The 19,605-nt window shown below is 43.5% G+C and overlaps 1 protein-coding gene and 1 long non-coding RNA gene across 7 annotated transcripts in view; one reads left to right on the top strand and one right to left on the bottom strand.

Annotated features, from left to right (window-relative positions):
* Positions 1-311: 311 nt before the first annotated feature.
* Irf2 (interferon regulatory factor 2) overlaps positions 312-19,605 on the bottom strand; it is an 86,909-nt gene continuing 67,615 nt past the window's right edge. For all 5 annotated transcript variants that reach the window (XM_071610504.1, XM_027926842.3, XM_027926844.3 and 2 more), the window contains 3 exons: positions 10,476-10,640; positions 3,049-3,095; positions 312-1,651 (listed from right to left, as the gene is read on the bottom strand). In XM_071610504.1, the coding sequence (XP_071466605.1) occupies positions 1,346-1,651; positions 3,049-3,095; positions 10,476-10,640 (518 nt within the window). In that variant the 3' untranslated portion in view covers positions 312-1,345. The remainder of the gene's footprint in view (positions 1,652-3,048; positions 3,096-10,475; positions 10,641-19,605) is intronic.
* Positions 2,567-11,915, top strand: LOC114085666 (uncharacterized). 2 transcript variants are annotated; one of them, XR_003581523.3, is made up of 3 exons: positions 2,567-2,706; positions 8,289-8,408; positions 10,448-11,915. It is a non-coding gene; the product is annotated as an uncharacterized lncRNA (long non-coding RNA). The 2 variants fall into 2 exon arrangements; XR_003581522.3 differs by having other exon boundaries at positions 9,957-11,915.

Genomic DNA, 19,605 nt, shown 5'->3' with positions numbered 1-19,605 from the left:
GCCCAGGTGACCGACAGAAAAGCATTTTATTTCATGTCTCCCATCTCCTCCACAGGCAATGGAGATAAACCCCTATTCTGAGCACAACTAGGATGAGCAAGAAGGTAACTCACGTAAGACAATCAGCACAGGGCCCAGTACAGGGTAGGCATTCAGCAGAGGAAGCCAATTTTAGCTTCACAGTAGGAACTTCCAGGGTCTCTTGTGGTTAACAAGGGGAAAAGTTTTGGCCCCAAAGAAGAAACATTTTGTTGGTCCTGTCCCAGGATTGTGCTCTAAGCAGACACAGACAAAGCCAGGAGTGATGCCCGTTAAAAATTTAACTATATATCATATTCATTTATTATCAATCCACAGGATAATCTGATTGCTACATGAGCTCATAAAAGCTTTTTTTCACCTTTACAAAATTAAAAAAAAAATGTGCCACAAGGATGTAATAACAACTGCTGATAAACAAGAAAAGGAATCTTAAAATTATAAATTTGCTGTAGAAAAGATAAAAAACAATTATATTTTATTTAGAATTTTACCTTGAATAAAATATTCCCCTGTATAAAAAATAAAAAAGCTTGCTCTGGTTAGAATTAGAGTATTTTCGTCTTCAAATCTGGGAATTTGCATAATATTTCCATGATAGTTTTCCTTTGTACCGCGTGGCATTCAAGCATAGCAGATTAGAAAGATTTTTTTTTTTCCTCCAAGCAGTCTTAAAAATGGGACATCTGTGGAGAGGTTCATTTTCTCCTTCTCCTCCTCCTCCAGGATGTGGATCACAGCCTCTGAGGGGAGGAAAAGGAGGAAAGGAACCGTGTGGGAGGGGATGGGAAGGGATGGGTGGAGGGTAAAGGGCAGAGAAGGGGACGATGAATGTGCTGTGGAATAGAGCAAGATCATAAGAAGGCCTATCATAAGTGCTTTAAGATAAGGTGCAGAAGCAGACTGCAGCGTCGCTAGTACTGCCCTATGTACATATTCACAAAGATTAAAAAATTCCAGCTAGTTCACATTTTCTCGTCCATTCTGAAGCATCCACTCCTCCACGCTGGCCTTGACCATAGGCAACGCAGCACCTCCACTGCCCGTGTGGCTGTTGGTCCTTGAACTTGAGGGAGTCGCCCTGGGAGATCCAGCAGGCTCTAGAGACACGCGTCTACCAAGGGGCTGGAGTCCTGAGTTAAAAAGAAGCTCCAGGGCTGGAGTTGAACACAGCAATCAATGTTCTATTGTCAAGGCTTTTTCCCTTAGATTTGTCTAAAATAGGTGTCAGAGAGAAAAATAAAACACAAACAAACAACAACACAAAGCCAAGAAATCCCAACAACCACCGGGGAGACTCAAGGGCTTAGCAGCTCTTGACACGGGCCTGGGCGATGTCTGACGTCTTCTTGATGACACTGGCCCGAGTCTCTCGGTCCCGACTGCTGCTGGATGCAGGGGTCACGGAGGGAGTGAGGGGGAGATCAGGAAACGTGGGCCAAGAGCTGTTGTAAGGCACCGGACAGCTCTCCTCCTTGATGGTGACCTGGAGATCCGGCTTGTTGGAAGTGACGAAGGTCGCCATGCTGGGCAGCAGGTAGGTGCTCCGTGTCCCCATGTTGCTGAGGTACTGTTTACCTTCAATGTTCCTCTTCCGCCAGTGTGGTCTCCCCTTTCAAAGAAAATAATCCAGATATGTATATTCTTTTCCTTCCTCTGAATGCCTTTTTAAAAATGTGCCACCAAGGGTGGGCACAACCTGTAATCCCAGTAATTTAGGAGACTGCAGCAGGAGGATCACAAATTCCAGGCCAGCCTGGTCAACTTAGGGAGACCCTGCCTCAAAAAAAAAAAAAAATTCACAAAAGGCCTGCAGTACAGTGCTTGCCCAGCATGTGCAAGGCCCTGGGTTCAATCTCCAGTTCTCATGTGCGGGTGTTAGAACCACATTTTTTTTAAGTTAATGCAATGAACAAAGGCTTAGCAACTGTACATCCTTCAACTGAAATCTATACCCAGTTCTTCATACCCCAAGCAATGGTTTCTCTTCTCTTTTTATCAGTTCCCACTTGCTAACTCCAATAAATATGGCTAAGGATATTCTATGAAGGCAGGAAAAGAAAGGGGAAGCTTGCTTTTCGACTCCTCTATGCTCTAGGCACCCACACAGACCATTCAATATGCTTCCGGCCATGATGGACAGTCGGTCAGGGCAACTTAGTCCTCACTGTTGGCCCAATTAGATCTTTGAGTCAACTTGCATTTTTCAGAGGAAGGGAAATGAGGAACTCGCGAATAGATAGCAAGTGCCTTTGATTGTTTTCAAATGTGCCAGCTTAGAGATGCAGGGTGTTCAACAAACAGGGGCCCTGTACATAGGATGGCTTCATTCAGAGTAAAAGGTAATTTTCTGACCTTGAAGAAGCAAGTCAGGAATATATGTGAATGTAGCCACTGTCTTCTCAGAATTCCCACACTTTATTATAATGTATTGAAATCATTAATTGTGAAATCATTAATTCAACACACCATTAGCTTCTCTCTTCCTCTCCCTCACTCTCTGCTTTCTTCCTGTCACCCCCTTTTCTCTTTCCATCATCATTTACAGCCATTGTGTGGGCCCAGCTATAGGAGGGAAGTCAGAAGCAGTCAGACTGGGAATCAAGATTGGACATCGCTCGCCTCTGCGCAGGATCACGGAGGGAGGGAACCCATGGATATGTGGAGGTAACCTTGCTAAGCTCTTCCTGGCTTGTATTTCTGGTCATTGCTTTTGGCCGGGCAGGACATTCTATTTCTGCTGGTGAATTAGGATGTTGACAGTGATAAGAATATCAACATTTCCTGGCCTCAATTTCAGTTTCCTTTTCCTGCTGTCATAGCCTCTCTTTCTGAGGATGACATTTTATCCCTTTTCCTCCCATTTGGTGCCCAACAATTTTATAATTTGAAATCTAGAAGGGTGGTGAATTTTAGGCTATGCATATTTTAACAGACACACAAAAACATCCAAAAGTAAAACATGATCACAAGCACAGGCACGTGGGTCGGAGCAGGAAGCAGGCTTACCTCAGCGCTCTCCTCATCGCTGGGCACGCTATCGGTAGTTTCGCTTTCTGTTCAAAGAGAGAAAAACATAGGACCATTATTTGTTCCTGTTGCTCAAGCTGTTTTGAAGCTCAGGCAGTGTTGATAAAAGATATATCAGCACTTCTTTTCCAAAAGAGAAATGGGTAACCAAATTCATCAACTCCCCCCTTTATAAGATCAAACACTTCTATGTGGACAAGCTGGAGTAAGTTTGAATGACTTGGGCCCCCAAGAGAAAGCAGGTGGAGAATGAAGGGGAGGCACACTTTCCAAGAGCCAGCCAGCATGGGGTGCTGTCCCTGTGACGCCCTTTTCTCCCTATAGCTCTGGCCATGATGCCCCATGCTGGTCCTCTTCCAGTCCATGTCAGTCATCATGAGGAAGTCCCAACTCAGAGTGAACATTTTCCAAGAAGTCTTCCTACATCATTCCCATTCTACTCAGACCCGCCTTTACCCCACATCTGGTTAGTCACTATCTTAGATTCTTAAGAGTTGCCTCTTCCACCTGGGTGACAGATTTTTAGGTGGCCTCAGATCGTCATCTGGTATTCAATTTTTTGGAACCTCCTCCTCTTGAGTGTGGGTGGGACCTATGACTTGCTTTTAACCAACAGAATACAGCAAAGGATCCAGGTTTTACATCTCCATGACCATGTCACATAAGATGGAACCTGTCCTTTTGAGAAGACTCCTGCTTGCTGGTCCCATTGGGGAAGCTCACAAGGAAAAGGACCAAGGGCCAAGTCTGGTTCAACAACCGGTGAGGAACTAAACTCTGTCAAAAACCACCTGAGCTTGGAACTGAACCTCTTCCCAGCTGAACCTCAGATGAGATAGCAGCCCCAGCCAACACCCTGACGGCAGGTCAGTGAGATTCTGCTGCAGAGCACCCACCTGAGCCACACCTGGATTCATGATCCACAGAAACTGTGGGATAAGAACTGTGTATTGTGTTAAGCCATTAAGTCTGTGGTCACACTGTCATGAAGCAACAGATAACTAACCAGTTACTATCCTGATTCCACTTGCCAGTTGTGAGACACGGAGCCAATTTCTTAATTCCTGGGAGCTACATATATTTTTCTCATCTGAAAAAATACAGGGTGTCCTTCCCTTCCACCTTCCAAGGAGGACTGTGTGATGAGTGAGTGAGAAGGTGTTAAGGAAAGGCCTACCATTGGACCTTGCACAGCACAGACAAGGAACTGGAGTTATTCAACATCAAATTTGCGTGATAGGCCTGTTGAACAGAGTCAAAATGAATGCACTGAAGGTGGAACTTCCAAACCATAGGCTCTTAGGAATCTTTCCATTTGGGACATTTATATTTTAGTGGAGGCCTGAAGAGAAACTGTAATAATGGATATTTGTGGAGTGCTAGGGCCAGGCGGGGCCACAGCCTTTGCATGTAGGCTTTGTTTAGACCTTATAAGGATTCCAAGTTGGACAGCAGGTTACTATCGTCCCTCTATATGTAGAAATGCTAGTGTGTTCTAGAGCCTTCCACACTCTTCTACCGTATCCCTGATGAGGAACTGGCTTCCAATCTCACATCTTCCTTGTGGGACAAGATGGCTGCAGCCCAGACTTGAGTCCTTTCCACCACCCAGAGCATGAGCTACAGATCAAACTCCCTATACATCATTAAAGGCTAAAGAACAGACAACTCATGCCACAGTGGCATTCCTTGGCCCAACAGCAAGCCTGTGGACCCCACAGATCCCACAGGGCGCATTCGGCATGTTTCTCAGCCATTGTTCTCCAGGAGCTCTGCAAAGGCCTGGGTCATAGCTAGGGCTGAGACATGAGCAGCCAAAGGACAGGCGTCTGCACTGCGTGAATGGAGCATATTTCCCCAAAGCACAGCTGGAGCATCAGATGCCAAAAGAAGGGTCGAGGCTTAGCTGACAATGATCCCAGCTCCGAAGACCAAAGGACAACAAGAAGCACATGAAATATTCCAGACAGAAGCAAATGAAGAGCAATAGAAAAGGAAACCTCCCTCCAAACATAACCCCACACAAGCCCAGTCTCCAGAGGAGGCAAGAGGCTGGGCTGCCGCTCCCAAGAAGGAAAAGGAGGAACAGAGATGTTGAGAAACTTGCCAAAGTCACGGACTGAGTCAGCACAGAGGACAGAAAACAAAACTGCACTTCTGATTCCAGGGACACCATCAAACACAGCAACTCTGCTTCCCTATTGGCTCTGGCTCTGGCGAAAGTTCAAGATCCCCTTTCCATTTTTATGCTTAGCTTTGTTTGTGCTCTGAAGCTCAAGTTTCCCTTCCTTCCAAGCATGCCAAGCCCCCTTCATTCTTAACGACCCTCCATAAATACCATGATCTTCCGTTCCTTTCCCTTCAAATAAAAATGTAAACAAATGCCACCCGGCATACTTTGGGGGCTGGAGCCTCAGGAAAATGAGCAATTGACACCAAGGTTCTGGGACTCTATCAAGCCCAAGCTGCAGTTACTGGAGGGTTTGGAAATCAGATCCTGGGTTAAGTGTCCTTGGTAAGCCAGGTGCTGGGGTACATCCCTGTAATTCCAGAGGCTTGGGAGGCTGAGGCAGGAGGATTGCAAGTTCAATGCCGTCTTCAGCAACTTGGTAAGGCCCTATGCAACTTAATGAGACCCTGTCTCAAAAAAAAAAAAAAAAAATTTTAAAAAGGGCTGGGGATGTAGCTCAATGGCAAAGTGATTCTAGGTTCATGTTCTGGTAGCAAAAAAAAAAAAAAGACTCTTTGGTCTCCTTGCACGGACCATGAATATGATCAGAATGTCCATTTTCACTAAATACCCAGTTTTCAACTTCAGGGGGAAAGCTGTGGATGAGAAAATGAACACACTGATGTTTATTTCTCATGTTCTGGACTTTTGGTTTCAACGAACACAGAAGCTGGTTGAAGACCTTCATTTCTAAATGAAGACAGACTGCTTCTGAAGTAGTTATGAAGATTCTAAATTAGAAACTAAGTGTTGTGGTTTGGATCTTAAATGTCTTTAAAGGATCACGTGTTGAAGACGTGGACCCCAGACAACGGCAGTATTGGGAACTAGTGGAACCTGTAGGACGGGGGCCTTCGCAGAAGGAAGTGAGGTCACTGGGGGCACTCCCCAGCTCCTCTTCTCCCACGCTCTACCACTGAGCTATACCTCCAGCCCTTCAGTTGTTTCTCTCAGGTATTTTGTCAGTGAAAAAAGGCTGACTACCACACTGATGTCTCCAGCTTTTATTGTTTGAAAAAAGTGGCCTTGATGGAGACACCTGAGGTTCCCACCTAAGGACCCCAGAGTCTTCTCTCCAGACCAACAGTGGTTCTCAGGGCTACTCCCAAATGGCTGCTCAAAGTGCTCACTTCCTCTGTCTATCGGTTCTACTCTGCCACTGCCGTTTCCACGGTGACTTCTTACATGATAAATGAGTTCACTGCGGCTGCTGCTGCTTCCAGATTCATGTCACTCTGAAATACCAACATGCATTACTTCATTTTGCCTTTTGATTAGTCTGGATCTTGTAAAAACTAATTTCAAAAACAACAGAATAAAAACAATTAGAGTTGCTTTATAAGCATAATCCGAATAAGCAGGAAGTGCTGACACAATAGTTAATAGGTATGTGAGTAATTCACTTAACTTTCTGGTTTATATCCCTGAAAGCAGCTAAAGTGAAAGGTCAGGAAGCAGTATAGATCAGATGACTTCAAAGATTCTTCCAGAGCATCAGTTCTAGGATGTACTGTCTGGGTTCACATTCTCCTTTAGCCCATTTTTAAAAAAATATATTTTTTAATAATGTTATATATATATTTTTTACCTTTATTTATTTGTATGTGGTGCTGAGGATTGAATCCAGTGCCTCACACATGCTAGGCAAGCGCTCTACCACTGAGCCACAGCCCAGTTTTTAACACCTCCCTGAGAATATACATTGCTAAGCCATTTCAGGAACATTATGGAGAGAAGAATGATTATGTAATGCATTTTTGCACTATATGATACCTAGCACATTTTCTGCAAGGCTCTTGTTCAACAAAATAAAACTGACAAAGATTTCTTTCCATCAATCATTTCCTCAATTACTTTCACTAGAAGACTCAGCTGAATGGTTCAAATTAGAATCCCCTTAGTGTCAAAGCTAATGGATCTCTGTTCCACCAACAGCTTGAAAGCCTGATGTGGTTTCCTTAAGGACCCAAAGTCCTCGCTGATGGTTATTGGTCAGTATAATCTCTATTCTCTGGATTACAACCAGTTAATTCTTTGTATATTGCTTCCTTTTCAAGGCTATTCTCCACCCCCCCCCCCCACACACACCACCCCCCAAATTCTACTGTGGTACTCTTTTACAAAGCCATCAATAACCTAATCTAATCCTGGTGTCACAGATCAGGCAAGAGGAACTTCATGGTAGACATGAAGTTTAAAAGAAAAAGAAAAAAAATTAAAACAAAAACGAGGGCAAGAGATGTGGCTTAAAGCATTTGTCTAGCATGCATGAGGCCCTGGGCTCAATTCCTAGCACCACAAACAAACAAACAAAATGACTATCCCTGAGCTTCCCTAGGTTGGGCTTTGGAACATTCCTTCCCAGTATGAAAATATTACAAATCAAACTAGAATTTTATGTTGTCTTAAAACATCCAATGCAAGTACTTCTCTGAGTATGTAACTGCATTCTGTCTCTTCTCTTTCTCACTGTGATATTTTAGACTGAGAAGGCAGATCTGCAAAACTGAATGTGGTTTTGTAATACTACTGGATTATATTTCATGACCAGTAGGGGGAAAATATAGCAAGTGACCTCCAACTAGCAATTTCCTTAACAGGTAAATGAATGCAAGTGGTTAGGAGGTTGAGTTGGGTTTGAATAGCCTGAACAAAGGAATTCTGTCATGAAAAACAGGCAAACAGCCCATTCTACTGAGGAACATAAGACTAAAAGACCTCTACTAGCCATGGTCAGTAACTGATGAATGTCTGTAAGCTCTAGAAAAGCAGCAGCAATGGAACATTTTGGCTCCATCTAATAAACTTCCCTCTAAAAGATTCTGGAGAATTCAGACAATGAAAACAATGGAAAGATCCAGAGGCCAGTCTGAAAAGCCAGGCTCCAACAAAACCTCCCGCTGCCGGTCATCCTGGTACTGGAATCCTTGTTTTGAAATCTATGCAAATATCCTGAAAAGGGTAATGAAATTTTCATTTCTCTCTGCAGGGATCAGCTAGCTGTTCTTGGGATTCTCCTGCTAAAGCAAAATGCCACTGCTGGAACCCCTGCAAGGAGAGATCTTTCCAGAATCCCCAAGGAAGACTTCAGAAAAGACCTGCTCCACAGGTAAACATGAAAGTCAACTCTCAAGCTCAAATACCCTTCCACCTGCCAAAAAAAAAAAAAAAAAAAAACCCACTCATCCACATGGTAACAATGCCAGCAGCAACATGACATAGAAGAAAGCCATGGGATTTTTAGCCATAGTTATAAAAATATGAGCAAAATGTCTTAGTCCTTCACATTTCAGGTACCTCTACTCCATGGTTAAGACCTAAACACTCGTCTCCACCTCCTACAGTGGCTTCCTGTAAGTATCAAGGGAGCTCAGAGGAAGTGGATGTGTCCAGGGCAGCACTGCAGTGTGAGGGGTCAAGCCCAGGCCATTGGCATCAGCTACACACAGATGCTGTCTGTGCCACCAGTTTTTCATCCCTGGACAGACTGCTTAACCTGCTTAGGCTTAGATTCCTCATTTAAAAAAAAAATCTTATTGTTGTTGTTGTTATTATTTTGGTGGGGTTCTTTCTTTTGTTCTTCAAACCTAGGGCTTTGCTAATGCAAGGCAGACGCTTTGCTAGTGAGCTACATCCTAGCCCTAGATTCCTCCTTTTTAAAGAGAGAATAATGATGATATTCCAGCTAACAGGGTTAATTTCTTGATAATTAAGCAAGTCAGTCAACACCAAGCATCTAGCATATTCCCATGGCACAATAGACATGCAACAAATAATACAGTTATTGGAAACTGGCTAAGACCAAATCCGGCCTGGCACATAGAAGAGTTCAAAATAGGTTTGATGAATGAACAACTGATGAAAAGCTTATCACATTTGACAGATTATTCCTTTAGCCAAGGTTTGTTCCCACATTGCTTTTATGTTCCTAACACAAAAGCAATTTAGGACATAGGCTAAGTGAAATAAGCCAATTGCCAAAGGTTAAATACTATATGATTCCACTCATAAGAGCTACCTAGAGTAGCCGAATTCATAGAGACAGAAAGTAGATTGGTGGTTGCCAGGGGTGGGTGGAGGGGGAGTGTATAATGGGTACAGAGTTTCAGTTCTACAAGATGAAAAGAGTTCTGGAGACAGTGGTGGTTGGGGGTTGCCCAGTACCATGAATGCACTTAATGCCACTGAGTTATACATGGAAAAATAGCAAATTTGTGCTATATGTATTTTACCACAATTTAAAAAATAAGTTAAAAAAGAAAGTAGGCACTCATGGAAGATGAGGTTAATTTAGTGTCTGTTAATATACAAACAACCAGGCATTTGAATCCACTCTCAATTGTCATGCTGTTTCTGTGCCAGTCACTGGGGTGGCACCCTAGCTGGAAGACACTCTCCCTGGCAGTCTGCAAAGAACACCAGGAAGAATCCCCAACCATTTCCTAGAGCTAACTGTAGTTTCCCAGGAGAGGGCCTCTGCTTTTTATTTTTAATATATGCAAGCAATAACACTGCTCAGAATTTAAATTTCCTAATTATAATTGAGTTCCAAAAAATTAAATGGAGATCATTAGGAAAATACAAGATGAAGTCATGTTGGTAAAGGAGCCATCATTTTTCTGAAACTGTTTCTAATCCTCTGACTCTGTCTGGACAGATTCCTGAAATTATGGGACCAGTTCTGTGGGGAATTAGAAATGGGTTCTGTTGTTTGGCCCTGTTGGAAGCTGAAATAGATAGGAAAAAAAAGGAGAAACCAATGGAAGTGACTGATAAACCTGGTGGAATGGAATGGCTTTAACAATGACTTTGAGGTCTGAAAGCTGACTTGAAATCCTGGCCCATACATTTAATGGCTGTGTGGGGCCCTTAGCATCTGAAAATAAAGGAATTGGAAAAGATGATTTCTAAGTCCACCAAGAAATCTTATTTGTTAGTCCTGGATGAACATGTCATGGGCAATCATGCAGAGAATGCTGTGAACACGTTATCTAGCTGAAAACAAAAAAGTGTCCAAGATGATGCTGGTCAAGAAAATAAAATAACTCCAACAAGAAGAATTCCTAGGACAGAGGGGAGATGCTCTGTTGAGTGGTGAGATGGGGTGGAGCTAGACTAAAGGATGGCTCTTTCCTCTTCCCCCTTCAGTCCCCAGTTTTCCCTCCTGCCCACTCACCTGCGTAGGAAGACACGGGGGAAATCTGCAGAGGGTACAGCTCACTCATGCTGACTGGCTGCTCATCACTCTCGGTGGTCACCTCCACAACTTGGCAAATGTCTGGCGGATTAGTAACAATCTCTTGATCCTCGATGGTGCTGTCCAGATGGGACTGTCCTACAACTTCAAAGGAAAGAGAACCATCATGCACCACTGTCTCCTGCCCTCACAATTCTAACACACACGCTCAAGAAAGAAAATCTTCCCCTACAGAGACAGCTTGGCAGCCAGGAGTCAGATTCCTGGTCACCACATGTCGCCTGCCATGAAGCTGGAGAACAGACCTGAGAGCTGGGTTAATATTACTAGAGAAGCCTCCTACCGTCACCTGGCTCCCAATGCAAGGTGGCGGTGTCCCACCTAGATCATCAAGAGTTTCAAACTCAATCCAGTCAGTCTGGATCCAGACCTAACCCCAGGCCAGATGTAAAAGCGCTTTGAACTTGACCTATTCCTGCTCTCTGCTTTTGCTCAAGGAATATCCTGTACTTACTTTCTAAGAACTTTGGTCCAGAGAGACGTTATCAAACCTCAATGAGAAGAAAAACCATGAAAATCCACCCCATTGTGTTATTTTAAAGTTATGGTATGAGAGAGGGGGCTCTATTCATACTCTCAGCTTCTTCCTTCTCTGAAAATGACCAATTGGCCAAAATACCAAAACAATGTTAAAAGTTGGCTCTCCAATTCTAACAAATATTAATTGCATCTCCAAAACAAAATGCTAAGATGAATTCTGACCATCGCTAGCTTTGAAACTGCCTCAATATTTTTTTATTAAATTTTAAATTTTGAAACAATTAAAAACTAACATTAGTTGTAAGAAATAATACAGAGAGGGTAAGGAGCTGTAGCTCAGTGGCAGAGCACTTGCCCAGCACGTGTGAGGCACTGGGTTTGATCCTCAGCACCACATAAAAATAAATAAAATAAAGGCATGCTGTCCATCTACAACAACAACAACAAATTTTTTTTTTTAAGTTTAAAGAAAGAAAGAAAGAAAAAATACAGAGATCGTGTGTGCCCTTTAGTCTATTTCCTCCAATGGTACCATCTTATAAAAACTAGAATTTGATATCACAATCAGATACTGACATTGGTGAAAGTCCACCATCTTGTTGGGATCTCCTCAATTTTACTTGTGCTCCTGTGTGTGCGTGTGCATGTGTGTATACTTAGTTCTATACAATTTTTAACACATAGGTAGTTTCAAATACCTACTACTACAGTCAAAATACTAACAAGTTTCGTGAACGTATTTCTCATGTTACCATACCCACTTTCCTTCAGGACCTCCCTGTCCACTGTCTTCTCCCTAGCCCCTGGCAACCATTCATCTGTTCCATTTCTATATTTTTGTTATTTCAAGGATGTTACATAAATGGACTCATACAGTAATCCTTTGGGATTGGCATTTTTCACTCAGCATAATTCCCTGGAGAGTCACCCAAGGTCTTATGTATGTCAATAGTTGGTTCTTCTTTATTGGCCGAGTGGTATTCCATGGTATGGTGTACTTCGTCTGTTTAACTATTCACCCACTGAAGGATGTCTGAGTTGATACCAGTCTTTAGCGATTACAAATAAGGGTGCTATGAACGTTGGTGTTCAAGTTCTGCAGGAACATAAGTTTCCATTTCTCTGGGATAAATGCCCAAGAGTGCAACTGCCAGCTCATATGGGATTGCATGTTGAGTTTTACAAGAAACGGCCAAACTGTTTCCCAGAGTGGCTGTACATTTATATTCTCACCAGCAATGACTGAGTCATCTAATATCTCTGTGTCCTTACCAGCATTTAGCATCGTCATTATTTTTTATTTTAGCCATTCTGATAGGTAAGTAATGATATTCTATTGTGTTTTTAATTTAAATGTCCCAAACGCCCTGTCCTAATTTTACAGAGAATTGACCTTATACTCCTGTTGGCAGTTGATTAGATGAAATGTCCCTGAAAATTGGCTCCAATTAATAAAGGAGAAGATAATAGCATAGTAATTGGGAGGTAGAGCAATATTTTCCCAAGGTCCTCAAAAGCATTCGCCACCATAATCGATGTTATACTAACAATGTGTGTAAGTTCTTTTAACATTTAAACCCATGAGAATGACAGGGAAACCATCATTATCCTGTTAAACATGAAAACACTCCAACACAGAGAGGGAGAGTGTCCTGTTCAAACTCACACAGCTTGGATTCTATGTGGTGCCCTTTGTTCCTGTCCTTTTCTTCCCACTTCTGCAACTATACAATATTCAGGTTAGGCAGGAAGGAGCCCCATTGCCATCTCCTGGAATTGGGAACTGGCTCTTGTTTCAGTCACTCAAAGTTTCTTATTGGCGCAAAGTTGTTTTAAGTCCCTGTTGCAATTACTTTGGGGGTGATGAGAACCTTATCTGATTTCTACTCAGGGAAGGTTTCAGAGTACAGTGGGAATTCCTAGGTTTTGTAACAAAGAAAAGAAGGCACCGAAGAGGCTGGGAAAGGGGCTGGGGATGTGATAGGAGTTCACAAAGCCACAGCAAACAGAATGGAAGGGAAATGGGATTCTGTTAGGTTTTCCTGGAAGGGATATAATTAAAGAAGAGGAAAGCAGGCTATTTATGGCAAGCAGACTCCCAAATTCTGCTTACACCCTTCAGACTATCCCATTTGAGTGTGAGGGCATGGATTATGCAGGTCACCAGGCTCCGACTGAGTGCCCACAAGGACCCCTCCCAAGGTTTCCTTTGCCATTTCTCCCTAGTCAATATAGTGGCAGGAAAAGAAAACAAAGTCCTATCCAGTCCCGCGTCCTAAGAGGCACTTGGTGGGTGGAGACAGAAACCAAGCAAGCACTGTGTGTGTGTGTGTGTGTTTGAAGAGGGAGGGCACCATGCAAAGTCGAGCGCACCAAGGCAACAAAGGTCTCATGGAGCTCCTGCTTGCAAGGTCCTTGTTATCCAGTACCTTGTTATCCAAGGTCCTTGTTATCCAGGAGGGGCGGCAAGAGAGCCCCAGCGACAAGAGGGTTGCTAAGGAGTCTAGTAAGCGATTGGGCAGCACCGAGTGAGCTAAAGCTTACAGCAGTGAATATGTAGAAGGAGGAGAAGGCAAGAGGGAGAACACGTGATGAAACCTGAGGAGCTGAAGTATTTCTTTCCAGTTCAAGGAATTCAGTGAGAATGGGAGGTAGAGCAATGGGAGTTTGTTGGCCCCTGGCATTTTGCCAATAGTATTGGTTGAGAGGTGAGCCATTAAGATGATGCTGGACAATTCACAATAGCAAGACTGTGGAACCAACCTAGATGCCCTTCAATAGATGAATGGATAAAAAAAATGTGGCATTTATACACAATGGAGTATTACTCTGCATTAAAAAATGAAAAAATCATAGAATTTACAGGGAAATGGATGGCATTAGAGCAGATTATGCTAAGTGAAGCTAGCCAATCCCTAAAAAACAAATGCCAAATGTCTTCTTTGATATAAGGAGAGTAACTAAGAACAGAGTAGGGTCGAAGAGCATGAGAAGAAGATTAACATTAAACAGGGATGAGAGGTGGGAGGGAAAGGGAGAGAGAAGGGAAATTGCATGGAAATGGAAGGAGACCCTCAGAGTTATACAAAAGTACATACAAGAGGAAGTGAGGGGAAAGGGAAAAATAATACAAGGGGGACAAATGAATGTCAGTAGAGGGGGCAGAGAGAGAAGAGGGGAGGGGAGGGGAGGGGAGGGGGGATAGTAGAGGATAGGAAAGGCAGCAGAACACAACAGACACTAGTATGGCAATATGTAAATCAATGGATGTGTAACTGATGTGATTCTGCAATCTGTATATGGGGTAAAAATGGGAGCTCATAACCCACTTGAATCAAAGTGTGAAATATGATATATCAAGAACTATGTAATGTTTTGAACAGCCAACAATAAAAAATTAAAAAAAAAAAAAAAGATGATGCTGGATTGATTCAATTGTATATTAGACCTTTACTGTTCCCCTCAGCCTGCTACTTCGGAGTTCTCTCGGGGATTCCTGGAGAGTTCACATTGGTTGGGGAAGTGCCAGAGGAGGGATTTCCGGTTGGTAGTTCCTGGAGGAGCGGTGTGGGTGGCGTTTGGGAGAGTTCCCGGGGAGCGTGTGTGGAGTGTGCTGGTGGAGTTCAGAAATAAAGTTTGTTCCTGCTTCAGTGGCTCGTGATTTGAGCCCAGCCAGACTGTGGCAGGAGTTATCCAGAATGCCCATTTTCTGGAGCCTTCTTGATCACTCCAGCACCTACAGACCTGTGTCTGCTCTGCACACCTCTCACTCTCTGTCCTTGGAACTCAGCCCAAACTACACCATGACAGGACCTTGTGGCATTCCTTGACTTTCTGTTTCATATTTCTTGTTAATTCTGTAAATTTTCACCTAACTTTTTAGCTGTATATACCATATCTCTTCAACCCAATCATGGCTCCTGAGAGCTGAGAACCAGCATTAGAACTTTTGCGTTCTGTCAGGACACATACTCACAGGTGGCACCAGGGAGGAGCGACGAATCTCTGCCCAAAAAATACATGAATGGAAGGTGGAGGCTCACAGGCTAGAGATGGGATCGTGCAGAAATTCACAACTTGCAAATGTGGACTGTGACAATGCTTTCTAGAACGTTTCAAGATTCACAGCCAATGGACTCTTTTCAACCTAAATGCAGCAATGAAGACATAGCAGGCTATGCTGCTGTGGGGGGGCTAGGGGAGAACATGTTTTGGGGTGTCAAAAATGTTCTGACTGGAATATGGTGGTCACACAACTGAGTGTATCTGTCAAAACATAAAGAACTGTACCCCCAAAAGGGATCAGGGCCCTATATTTCACTTAACATATATGATCTCAGATGAAAAAAGCAGATCAGTGCCTGCTCAAATTTTGAGAATATCCCGAATGCTGGTGACTAGGACAGAATAGTAGTAAGCTTTGGTTTTCTGGGCCAAGATCTAGAAAGCCCGTTTTCATAAGTACATTATCTCCGAGGCCACGCTTCCCCCGTGGGAATTCGCTGCTGCATGCCTCAGTAAGGGATGAGCACTCCTCTCCATCCCAACCTCACTGAGGGCACTTTAGGAAATTTCCAGCTTGAGACAAAGCCCAGGACAAGCAGGGAAATCAAAACATTTGAGATTCTCTCTAGATGCGCTTCACTGCCATCACTAATCTGTCTCTCTCTGTGGCCGTCCTCTGGGCACTGGTCAGTGACCTGACTGAAAATATGAACAGGAAACCTAGCTTTCTGAGCTCATGCCTTAGCCTCTCCTGCCTGTCTGCCCCCCCACATCTCTCAGTCCTACAGGGAAGGCACAGTCATGATCCTCATTTTAGACATAATGAAATAACAGCATGAGAACTAAATACCTAATTCAAGGTCAGACAGCCAGGAAGTGGCAGAACCAGGATTCAAGGTCAGCTTAACCTGACCCCCAAGTTTCTACTCCTCTGTGACAGGGTCTCCCTAACACAAAGCATTAATGAAGTTCAACCTGAGCTCTTCTCCAGCTTTCTAAACCCCTCTGAGGGGAAAAACTGCAGTTTCGCCTTAATGAATCTTTGAGCCCCTAACCACCAGTGACATTTCTTTTCAACAGTTCTCTAATGGCTGGAGGAGCTAGAAATCCACCAAACTCCTCCAGCTTTGTAAGATCAGCATATCATGCAAATTCAGCCACAGGAGGGTAATTTTATCTCAATCTAGTTGCGGAGAATTACAACAACATTATTCATGGCTGGTTATTGATGAACCGGTTTGATAGCTTGAAAGGTCATTCTTATTTTATTAACAATTGTTGACTTAGTGTAGGGCTCCACCTGAAAAAGCAGCTCACTCCCAGGCTTAAAAGCTGAGACTATTAAAAACAGAAAGGCCCTTGGAGGTGGGTTTGTCCTATCGTTTTACATTTGAAAAATCTGAAACTGGAGGCCAGGTAAATTGCCAAGGTCACCCAGGTGGCCACAGAGTCGAGAATTAAACTGGCCAGCAAAGCTTATGAAATCAGACCATCAGCATCAACCACAGGGTGAAATTTCCCCTGGACCTTACTTGAGAATGTGAGTGTTGGAACCATTAATACCAGCCCTGATGACGCAGCTTATGGAGGCTACTTTTCCTACTCAACACACTTTAATTTGATTTTGATAATATCATAATCATATTTACCACCTTCTACCCAGAGAATGATTCATCCATGTCTCCTTTCTTCCTCACTAAATCGCTGTAAGGTAGACAGGATCAATATTATTATTTCTGTTTAAATATATATTTAAATTTCTGTTTATATGTCTTTATTTCAATTTTATAAATAATAATAAATGTGTTATTATCAATTTATATGTAAATTGGGTGTCAGAGAGGTTAGGGCATTTGCCCGAGATCTCACGGTAAATAAAAAACTTCAGAAGTAGCACGAGAAACCAAGTCCTTTAACTTCTAATCTAGTGCTCTTGTCTTTATAAAATACAGCCATATCTATATTTTGTAAAACATAACCACTACTGGTTGAAGAACAATGGTGGGAGAGTTAGCAACTTTAGACACAGGGGTCAGACCTTGTGTGGGTTCTCTGCCCCGGCTGCCTGGGCTGCCTGCTATCCCCACCTCAACAGGTAGGGACAGGCACAGGCACCTGTGACTGGTGGGGCAGGCAGCTTCACCCTGTGAGAAAACACATCACTTGCTACTATACAATAGGGGCCAAACACTGCTTCCCAGTAAAAACTCAGCAGAAGCTGGGCATGGTGGTGCATGCCTGTAATCCCAGCAGCTCAGGAGGCTGAGGAAGGAGAATCACAAGTTCAAAGCCAGCCTCAGCAACAGCAAGGCACTAAGCAACTCCAGGAGACCCTGTCTTTACTAGGGCTGAGGATGTGGCTCAGTGGTCGAGTACCCCTGAATTCAATCCCTGGTACCAAAATCAAAACAAACAAACAAACAAAAAAACCCAGCAGAGAGTGAATCAGTATCTCAGGGGTCAATGATCTGGGAGCAAAAATTTGAGTATGAGACATGTTCAGGTGGCAGCTTCACTTAGCAACGGAATCGCAAGAGCCATAGTGGCTGCTCCACACTAATGAAAGCCACCACCAACCTCATTTTTCCTAATGGCCACATGTGGATTGCACTGTTCAGAATAATTCAAGTTTAAAAATAGGCATAAAAGTCACAGGAAGAGACCAGGTGATGCCAGCCTTGGGGAGAACTTGGGCCTTTGCCTTGGGAGCAATGGTGACAGGGTACTACTGGCATTTGAAACAAATCACTCTGTTTAAGGAATGAAAGAGAGAGAGCAAGCGAAGCCCAGGTGAGAGCCACAGTACAACTAGCAACCGTCAGAACTGAAAGGAGGTGAATTTGAGAAACACAAGAAGGAAAGACCCGTGAATTATCAATAACGTGGAGACAGCAAGGAATAGGGAGAAGGAGAAAAAAACATCAAGCCTCGGGGCTTGGGATTGTGGCTCAGCGGTAGAGGCACTCGTCTAGCACATGCGAAGCCCTGGGTTCGACTCAGCACCACATAAAAATAAATAAATAAATAAAATAAAGGTATTGTTTCCAACTACTTCCAAAAAATAAAAAATATTAAAGAAAAAACCCTCAAAAAAAGACAACAGGTTCCTTGATAAATTAAAACTTCGTAAGGTTGAAAAAACAGTTGCCAAACTCCAGCAGCAGGGCTCCCGGTTAGCACACAGAGACTGTCCTATCCGTGTGCCAGGCTGTCCCAGGCCCATTCTGCCCTGGAAGAAGAAATATGCTGTCCCCTCTGTGTCAGAGGGTACTGAGGTCTTGATTCACTCTTCACATGCAGCTTCATATTGCCAAGAGTTTTCCATGGGTCCTGATAAAAAGTGGATGCCCTGTCTCTGGCCCCTATCCCTAATAGCTCGGCCCTCCCAGGGGAAGTCCCAGGGCACAGCTGCTAACCCTGTGAAAACAAGCACAGAAGATCCCTTAAAAGGGGTGCCCTCCTTCTAAAGAACCACCCCAAAGCTACTTCCTATTCTAGAGATGCAATTTCACACCTTAAGCACCAGGAACAACAACAGGAGACAATAGAAATGGAAAAAATGGAACCACACCTTGAAGCGGGGTCTCATTATCACCTTTGTTCATCCTCAAAATCTCATAATTCTGGTGCCAGAGGCTGCCACCCTGGAGTTCTAACTGGGAGGCCTTCATGGGGGACACCAAAGTGGGTCTCTACATTGTGAATCTGTTCTCCCCTCCTTCTGCCCCCCTCTATTGACAGCTGGGTTTCTAGGTTGGGGCTAAAAAAGCTACTTAAACTTTGCTTTAGATAAAGTTAGTCAAATTGAAAGCAACTGCCAGGAGTGTGCACTCAAAGGTGCACTCTGGGCATCCAAAATTAAGACAAAATTCAAAATACATCACTTCCTAATTGCTGTTATGTCTAGTCACTCTGGTTTTGCTTTATGAACTTCAGAGTGATGAATAGCATCTTTTGTTTCCAGTGATCTTTGCTTTATGGAAGGGTGGGGTCACCTTTTATCAAGCAACACAATGGGACTGTAAAGTACTGCCCAGGCAAGTCAGACGGAATGTCCTCTGCACCTGCAAACTTCTTAGGCTGGCCTGGAGAGCATTTCCATACAGCTCAGCAAAAGCACTGCTAACCTTGGCAAGAGGCCAGCACGCACTGTCAGAACAATTCCACATGTTGCTGGCTTCTTCCATTTCCTAAACCAGAAGTCAACACACACACACACACACACACACACACAACAAAATTCAATGCTAAAGAAATTTAAAAATAAAAAATAAGGAGTTTTCTTTTTTTCTTCCCTCCTCTTAAAGGGAAATCAGGGATAGGTCTTTTGGGTGCTAAGCTTGGGCACTTAACCAGACAGTAGTGAAGGGACCTTTGGAGACTAGTTTCGGTATGGAGACATCACACTCCCCTCTGGTGTGCACAGCTGGCTAATTCTGAAAATACATCCAGCTGTTATGGAGAGAGTGGCAAGAGCAGGATACAGCCCTCTGACAATTCCTGGGTGTGTGTTTCTGCGATGCTTTGTGGCAAGAATAAAAGCAAAACATTGCAGCAATGAAGC

This window comes from Marmota flaviventris, chromosome 3 (genome assembly GCF_047511675.1).
Source record: "Marmota flaviventris isolate mMarFla1 chromosome 3, mMarFla1.hap1, whole genome shotgun sequence".
NCBI lineage: Eukaryota > Metazoa > Chordata > Mammalia > Rodentia > Sciuridae > Marmota > Marmota flaviventris.
This window is presented reverse-complemented; position numbering and strand designations above follow the sequence as displayed.